The sequence below is a fragment of the Nicotiana tabacum genome, chromosome 8 (genome assembly GCF_000715075.1).
Source record: "Nicotiana tabacum cultivar K326 chromosome 8, ASM71507v2, whole genome shotgun sequence".
In the NCBI taxonomy this organism is placed as follows: Eukaryota; Viridiplantae; Streptophyta; class Magnoliopsida; order Solanales; family Solanaceae; genus Nicotiana; species Nicotiana tabacum.
In genome coordinates, this window is record NC_134087.1 from 1,813,137 (window position 1) to 1,822,316 (window position 9,180).

The window sequence follows — 9,180 nt, forward strand, 5'->3', positions numbered from 1 at the left end:
ATAAGTGGGGTCTGTGGAGGGTAATATGTACGCAGACCTTACCCCTACCCCGAAGGGTAGAGAGGCTGTTTCCAGGAGACCCTCAGCTCAAAAGCAACAGAAGCCGATATATTAGTACTATAAAAATGCATAATAAAATAACAGCAATACAATAAATATGAAATACATAATACGAAATACGAAAAAGATGGCTGGTATAGTAAAACTAGCAGGTAAAACCCTGCATCAATAGACGACCAATGACATTCTTAGTCCAACTCCTAACTGGCTAGTCTCACTCTATTGTGCTGTAGAAATATTCACAACTCTCCCCTAACCTACAACCTTAATACTCGACCTCCATAATTCCCTGTCAAGGGCCATGTCCTCATTAATCCTAAGTCGCGCCATGTCCTGTCTCATCACCTCTCCCTAATACTTCTTAGGTCGTCCTCTACCTCTCCGCTTGCCCACTACAGCCAGTCGCTCACACCTCCTCACCGATGCATCAACTAGACTACCACAAGTTTCAAAAATAAATATAAGAATCTTGAGAACAATGCAAAATAAAGTTTATTCAGATCTTTCAGTGCAGAAGAATCTTGATTTAACCAATTTTCTGGCTTTCACTTAATCCTCTACAGCATCTTCAAAAAAATGAAGTGCCAGAAGAGAAGAAAAAAGAGAAGATATAATAGTAATAAATATAACTTCCCACTATAAGCACAGAAAAGAGGCCCTGTCCAAAACTGCCTGGATCTGTATGTTGCCATCCCCATAGACCGATATTTTCAGATAAAACATGCAATACTGGGCAAAAACTGCCAATGAAACTGACCTCTGTATCGCAAGGTTGCGATGATTTAAATGAAGCTTTACCTCAACAAAATGCAGATAACTTACTGTTCCATTAGAAATTTCATATCTGATATTATAGAACAAGGTGATAGAAACCGCTAGTGAACTCAAATCCTCACATATTTACATTTGCTTACGAGTTCACGGGTAGGAGAAACTGGGGAAGAGCTTATATGTAGCTCAAAGAGCTAAGGGATTTTCAGCACCAAAGTGCTAAGCTAAACTTTTGCACCTTGGAAGATAAATACAGATATTAGGGAAAGAGAAGGTTGATGTACAGCAGCAGCATTTGTCCAACATTAGAGACGAGAAAGGCTGCAAAAGGTCATGCTACCAACCATGGCTTCCTTCTTAAGCCTGAAATCAACCGTTAACATGTAAGATAAAGCAAAAGAACTTTCCGTCTGCAGCTTCAGAACCATCAGAAGCCTAAGATCTCTAACAAGAAAACGGAAAAGGAAGTCGAGATGTCTTTCTTCACTAAAAATATCATTTGTGTATATGTGCATGAAACTATATGAAATTTCTCATATTCAGCTCAACCACGTTAAAAGAAAAGGTCTTGAGTTGGATAGAAAGTATTACATAGCAACATTCAAGCAATTCTAACAATGGACAGCAACTTACAGAGCAGAATTAAACAACTTAAAGAAAAGCATTAATGTTGTCTTTTTTAGTACACTATATTTCAAGATGCATATACTACCAACTCTGTCAAGGATAATTTAGTCTGGAGCAATTGAGTGCAAATCCACTTTCAAAATCCCAGCGGTTCATTTCACTAGAATTAACTGTATTAGGATAAGCCATGGTTACCATAGCGATCATATGAGAATCCAAGAAATTGTTAGGAAAAGGAGTCATTAAATGAAATTGGCTCTATGGAAGTCTTTTAAGTTAGCAATGATGTATGAGCGTAGAAGTTGTAGTGCTTCAGAAACTAATAGACAAAAACTAACTGCCTGAAAAGTTTTTGAAAAAAAAGAAAAGAAGAGATGAATCAATAGTAGCAAATTAGCAATAGTTACCAAGGAACCAATTTCCTGATTTTATTCCAATAAGCTACTTCGAATAAGGCAGAGCTAAGCAATTTTAGTTCTCAGGTTCATCAGAGATGCACATCTTCTCTTTGTACTTGATTCGGTTCTTTATGACTATGGTTTCATCGTATTTAGCCAACCAAGAACTAAAAAAGGTATGCAAAATTGAAGGGCAGAAGGCAAGAGGAAGGAGAATGATTAGGATAACCGATTAGGTTAACACGCCTGCCTCCTTCTTCGGCATTGTATCATGTACCATGTCCGAGCCATTACATAATAAGGGAGGAGGAAAGCCACCAGCTGTAGAAGTGAAATCTGAAACTGAAGTTCACAAAACATGCTTCAGACAGATTTACTAGAGTGTCTGTGCAAGTCTCGCTATGTATAGAATGATTAGAATAAAACAGAAGTTGTCCATAATAAACATGCATCCACAACGAACAACTTAAACTACAGAAACATGATATAAATGTCATATTAATTTTTGATACGAGACGGCATACATTTTAATCATATTCAGTTATGCAAACCTAATGAAAGGACCGAGTATTGGAACAGCATGACACTGCCACTCTCCAGCACAAGTTATTGATTAAAGATATACGGAGCTACAACTCTAACTTACGTTGAAGAATATAGATGAGTCCTGCACCATTGAAAAGTCCCTTGTGGCCATCAATGTTTGGCGAATCAGCAAGAGTAGCATCAACTGCATGAATAGAAGATAACCCACCTTCAATAATATTATTCTTACGAACAGAATCACTAAATCGTAGAAGCATTACACAGTTTTTACTTACGATGATTGCAACGTAGCGGAAACATGCTAAACTCCCACTGCTAGCAATGGCATAGTCATCATACTCCGATTGCAGGAATTGACGCTCAGCTGCGGCAAAAGCCAGAAAATGAGGGTTTATAATATCCATGCCAGGGCCCCATGCTTGCCTGATTTAAACAAAAGGTAGGACAAAGAAGTCAGAAAGCTTGAAAAATCAATCAGAAACAGACTACTTGAATAGATGCTGGAAACTTGATATTTGAGATTATATATATTAGTGTAGTTGGATCCGACACTGCTGCTTCACTTTTCGACCAGTCATACAAAATATTTGTTTTCCATTTGCCCATTTTGATCATGAGGCAATGATAGATTCTGTTGTAAATCTATCCGTAATCTACAAGAATTTCTGAAATTGATGGTATTACAACTTATGCAACAACCTTTAGTCTAAGTTCCAGATCACTATTCAAAAGGATTGATTTCCCTAAAGACTTCTTTTGAAAGCTTGTTAGCTACTGATCTAGAAAACAAATTCATTCAATGCCAAAGCTACTTGTAAGATTTCAGATAACAGATTCTAAGTTTCTATGTAAAGAATGAAGTTTCATTGTTTACTTCAAAATAACAGATATTTATCCTACTAAAATTTCCATAAATTATTAAGTACTCAAGCTGTTTGGAGTAGTTACTTCGTCCTATTTATGATAGTGATCTAGACAAAGATAAGAATGATGACCTATTTCTGAAACTAGCAGTGTAAAGACATTAAGCAGGCAAGAAAACTGACACCAAAACATCCATTTAAGGTGAGCCAACAGAAGCCTTCGGAGTCTGGTATATTAATATTCTGTTTAACAGAACAGTAAATTCTTATATCTTATCTTCCTTTAAGGAGGCCGATTAAGCAAGGTTACAACTAATCCTTATTCACTAACCAATTCGTGTAGATAGCGGAACTAGATGAACCTACAAAACAGTTTGTCCCAACATATACAGCAAGTTTCAATGAGCCGGAACCACTAAAAGTGCCATACACACAACAACTAAAAAAGAACTTTTTTTAAATAAAGCATGTATTACACAGAAATGTGACTGCAAGATTTGAGAAAACACATCAAATATTATACAACTGACAACCTTACCTGATATCAATTGCCATTACATCAGGGTTGCTTCTTGCAGGTGGAAGGGTATAGTTTGGTGAAAAGACCTGATTGAAGAAAAATAACATCTCAATTTTCACTTGAGGCTAGATAAATATCTTCTCGTAAAAGTAGCATACTTCTTTGAAGCGCGAAGCGTTTTTGGTGGTAAAAGATACTCTTTTGATTACTTGGCACAAGTATACATGTTTTCGCTGTCAAGGGCTCAATTATTCTATGCTGACATGGTTCATTCGACCGTTTGGACCGATACACCATTTTCCTATCGAGACCCTTTTTGGCTCATCTTGACTTCTTCGAGAAGGTGATCTTCCGGGGGCTGCCTCAGTGTTCGAGGTTGATTGAAGAGAAGTCTTGAATACTTGTTAAGTTCTACTTAGATAACATATAGGTGTTTCAATTTAATTTTCTTCTTTACCATGGAAGCTTTTCTTCTAAGGTTCATGGTAGCCGTGGAATTTGGAGAAGGGGGAATGAGTTTAGCTTTTACTGCTGGATTTACTTTTTAAAAGTGGCATGTGTAGTCACCGTTAAATTTTAACCAAGTGCTGTTAGTAAGACCAAAAATGCTTCACTTTACTAAACATAAGGGACTAAAGGTGCTCAGAGTGATAGTTAAAGGATAAAAGTAAACCTACTCCCAAAGATAAGGGACAATTTTGGTTAAAAACTCGCATTCCTCATGTGAAAAATCAAAAACAATTGCTGAGGAAGTTGGCAAATTAAATATTCGTTGATCTAAATCAGGATCACATTTCAATCCAATATGGAAGTTTTGTAGGTCATGAATATCTATCAAAGATCGGATAAAAAAGGAGTACGGGTTAACTGTCAACATATCCATCAGTTCCCTCACTATAGATTCATTAACTTTGTTAGAGCATGCTATTCTATTTGCTAACTCATTGTTGTTGTCATAAAAGTACAACTGTAGATTTTTTGGTTTTTTACCTTCGGGATACAAATCATCTATTAGGTGATACATTCGTCCTTGAACTCTAAAAGTATAGATACCATGATTCCTTCACGCTAAGTCTATATCATAGTTTACACCAAGTGATGTAAATGCAAATGTATTATTATATGTTCTGATGTATATTCGAAAGTGTTGGGATTTTTCACTATTCTCAAAATATAGATCATGTAGCTTAGTGGGCATTCAATGTAAAATTATCTTAACTGTACCAGTGCCACAATAAAATCCAGGAGATTCATTTTCAAATCTTTTCGCAAAGTAAAATTTACAATTTGGAACCTTTTTTAATGGCACATAGTCTGAACGTAATTCAATATTCATAGCAGTTTTGTTATTTCGAGCGCGACCTGCATGTTGTAGAGGTTGTAAGGAGTAAAATAGTAAGCACAAAATGATATTGCCTAAAGATGACACAAATACAAACCTTTAGTTATCATTATCTCGATTGTATCATTTTGTTCATTAGGCATAGCCGACATTGAACCTACCAGATAAGTAGTTTTTTAGTCAACACAATGTCTTGTATATTAGTGTAAAATTATGGTAACTTTAGGCAACTTGCCTTTCTCATAAGTGCAAAGAGGATTTCCCTTGTCAAAAGGAGGAAATGATAGAAGCATTGTAACCTTACTCTCTGCATAGTAGGCATAAGCGCAACAAATGTCTATAGTGTTAAATTTATGGTAGATATTCATGCACACAAGAAAATTATATTTGTTCTAAACAATGAAACAATTGCATACTGTATAGATTGCGATATAAAATTAGTATACTAACCTGTTTTGGAAGTATAGTAGGAGCCCTTTGTATTAGAAGTACACTGTAAATGTGCTGATGTTGTTATATCGGTAGAGATGATAGAAGTCGCTCTTTCAAAGCGATTATGTTGCAACGCCTGATTTTTGAGTATTTCCTATAATGATAGTGCATTTTTTTCATTCGCCATCTTAAGTTTATACTGTTCGCGTCGTCTAATATTCCTATCAGGACATTTCTTTTCAGAGCAGGGACGCTTGTTTGTTTGTCCAGAGTCCATCAATATTAAAATTTGTTGCTCCCTAATATCAGTTGGTACAAGAGTCCTACAATTTTTAAACGTTATAAAATTCATGGTCAGTAAACAAACAATAGTGCAACCATACTAAGAAATAGTTCTAATGACTTGTACAAAGAGATTCATTAAAAAAACATTGGCTGAAAGTCAATATTGATTTAATTTCAGAAAGTCAGTCATTAATTTCAGAAGGTCAGATCATCTGATCCGGTAGAAATTTTACCAAATCAAAAATACAAATTAGGAATTGCACAAATAGCATTGATCTACGTAATATATACATGGTTAAATGATCAATTTTAGCAGCTTATTAGATTCTCAAACACATTTTATGTTATATGTTAGCTCGTGGTAAGATAAAGCTTTTCTTCAAGTGAGTACAGTTGAATGGTCACATTTGAAGTATTTAGCAACGGCATAACCAAATGAACCACTAAATGCAACTTATCTTTCACTTTGTGCAAAGTAAACTGTAACTATTTTTATATCAAAAGCAGAAAAAATAGGAATTGCACAAATAGCATTGATCTACGTAATATATACATGGTTAAATGATCAATTTTAGCAGCTTATTAGATTCTCAAACACATTTTATGTTATATGTAGCTCGTGGTAAGATAAAGCTTTTCTTCAAGTGAGTACAGTTGAATGGTCACATTTGAAGTATTTAGCAACGGCATAACCAAACGAACCACTAAATGCAACTTATCTTTCACTTTGCGCAAAGTAAACTGTAACTATTTTCATATCAAAAGAAGAAAAATAAATTAAGAAACCAAAAATTTTAACCACACAACAGTAGCCATATCAAACAGCAAATGTATTATTTTGGGATTATCAGAAGACCAGAAATGGGAACCACGTTACCTTTTGATTCTATTAAGCACATCAATAGGAAGTCCAATAATTGGTCAATTTTACATGAAGAAAATGAAGTGTTTGAACAACTTTTACGTCAAGCCTTAATTTCAAACCAATCCAAAATGTTATGTCACAATGATTTAAGTTAAATGAGCTAAGCTTTTTAGGTTTAATTTCTTTTCTCTCTTTCTTTCCGATTTTAGGTTTAATATTGTTCATCATAAAGCGTAATAAGAAGGCTCTAGGTTTAACATTTTCAACTATTCTTTTCCCTTGGTCAAACCAAAACTTTCTTACCCTTCTAAACAGTAGTCAAAAAGAAAATTCATTTCTTGTAAAATAGTGTTTAGCTTCAGAAAGTTCAATGTAGTGAGTTCTTGGGAAAACATAATACAGTTAGAAAGAATCCAATTTGTCAATGGCAGGCAGGCCCAGTTACACAAGTTGGCACATAGGAATTGTTGAGTAATGACTGCAACTAAGCTGCTTGATAGTGTAATAGCGTTAACCCCATCAAATTTGAAAGCAATACCCAATTGAATTTCAGTTGATTTTTAAAAAATCCACAGCGATTGCGAAATCTATTAATGGAGAAGGAGACCTCCAAATTATTACATAATCACACAGTTTTTCCAATTTATCCAAAATCATAATAAGAGAATAAAAGAAATTAGGGCTTTTAGCATAAGGATAAATTTTGGAGTGCAAGGGTAGAAATCAAGAGGAACAAAGTCAATGAAAAAGAAGGGTACCTAACAGTAGCGAGAGAGAACCAAATTCGCCGCCTAAGAAGAGTGTTGTTTCAGTTCACTGCATCCAAACGTTTGCTGTAACTTGTCGTAGTTATCCTACTGAGCGAATGTTTTAACAGAAGAGAGTGAGAGCGAAACACGTGTGCAATATCAAAGACGGTGGAATTTTACTGAGTTACAAATAACTATCTTTTTAGATTTTTGGTTTTTCATGGGCTGGCATGAAGCATTTGGGCCAGACATGCATGTTTATGACACTGACAGATGCAGAGAGGTTACGCGGAAGAAGTTCAAAAATTCTGTGCGTTGTTATCTCATAGACAGCATGGTCAACCAACTTTAGCAACCTGTTGCTATACGGAAGCGCAGGGAAATTTCTCATAGCACAAAAGGCAGATGAAAATACCTAACTGCCTTCATGTCGGCAAGCAGAGATGACAACGGTCTCCTGCTTGCTCTAGGGATCTTCTATATAGTTAGAAAGAATAAAGAGCAATTTTGATCTGCAATGGCAAACTGATGCATTTTATGATTAATAGATCCTTAGCTTTCTCTATCTTGACTAAATTAGGGAACAACAGAATAGCAAGACGATTTTTATGTTACTATACTATAACAATATCCAAACAAAAATAACGATAAAGACTACAAATGAAAGTGTCGAAGCAGGTCTTACAGTGAGAAGGTGTTTAACTTTGGGCCTATTACTACAAGAATCACAATCCTCTTTCTGGATTATTGAGGACGAATCAGATAAAATTCTAAATTTTATCAATTTCTCAAATTTCCAAACCCTAGCACCATCCACCAATTTTTCCCAAATAGAAATCCTAATCTTACAATACATTACACCAAGACCAGCCCTTTTACACAGGAAAATACAACAAATTACACAACTGAGAAATCCCATGATATAGAGAAAGTAAGAGAGAGATGTGATCGAATAGCAGAAAAGGCAACTAAATGAGGAAAATGTATATTACCAATTATGGTACAACTCTTCTGAGTGAAACCCCTTGCTGCACAAAGTTGTGAGAAAGAAACATTTACCCTTGGTGCAGAAGAAGAGCAGGGAAAAATAAACCTCGTATAAATTTTTAGCTAAGTGGGATTGTTGTGAGAAGTTGTAGGAGGAAAGGATGCGTTCTATTTGTAAACAACTCTCTCTGCCCAGATAGGGTAAGCTCTGCGTACACACAATACTTCCAGACCCCACTAAATAGGATTATACTGGATTGTTGTTGTCCTATAAATTTTTAGCTAGATTAGCACCAAAGTTACCTCCAGCTGTCAGGGGAAAAAGTCCATGTCGTATGCTATTAATACACTGACTTAGCAAAAAAGGCAAAGCCTGCAACTTTTAGAGCTATTTTACCTATATAAGTGACCCTTTAAATTGTCAGAGAAGTTGTCTTTACTTACTAAATTGTCTTATGGCATTCAACGTAATATAATAAAGAAAACAGTGGCAAAATTCTGTAGCCTAAGCAGGCATGTAGATGACACTGACTTATAAGTGGCCCTTTAAATTGGCTGAGAAGTTGTCTTTATTTACTAAATTCTGTTATGGCATTCAACGTAATAATATAGAAAAACAGTGGCAAAATTCTCTAGCCTAAGCAGGCATGTTGATTACACTGACTCCTGATGGAGCTCAACTGTCGCTTCTATAATAAGAGAATTTTGGTGCATTTGCATCTATACCCGTTTTTT

General features: G+C 35.4%; 1 protein-coding gene across 8 annotated transcripts; it reads right to left on the minus strand.

Moving 5' to 3' along the window:
• Nucleotides 1-887: 887 nt before the first annotated feature.
• Nucleotides 888-8,837, minus strand: LOC107759198 (uncharacterized). 8 transcript variants are annotated; one of them, XR_012693847.1, is made up of 11 exons: nt 8,451-8,836; nt 7,468-7,566; nt 5,578-5,882; nt 5,363-5,434; nt 5,225-5,284; nt 5,080-5,147; nt 3,804-3,871; nt 2,678-2,825; nt 2,503-2,586; nt 1,866-2,198; nt 888-1,194 (listed from the first exon to the last, which is right to left on the minus strand). XR_012693847.1 is itself a non-coding variant. In XM_075218886.1 (11 exons), the coding sequence occupies exons 4-11, from the start codon at nt 5,418-5,420 to the stop codon at nt 1,137-1,139; spliced, it is 609 nt and encodes a 202-aa protein (XP_075074987.1). In that variant the 5' UTR covers nt 5,421-5,434; nt 5,578-5,882; nt 7,468-7,525; nt 8,451-8,837; the 3' UTR covers nt 888-1,136. The 8 variants fall into 8 exon arrangements, 7 of the variants coding, with proteins under 7 accessions (XP_075074987.1, XP_075074986.1, XP_075074984.1 ...); XM_075218886.1 differs by having other exon boundaries at nt 2,134-2,198; nt 7,468-7,525; nt 8,451-8,837; XM_075218885.1 differs by having other exon boundaries at nt 2,134-2,198; nt 7,468-7,563; nt 8,451-8,837.
• Nucleotides 8,838-9,180: the final 343 nt, after the last annotated feature.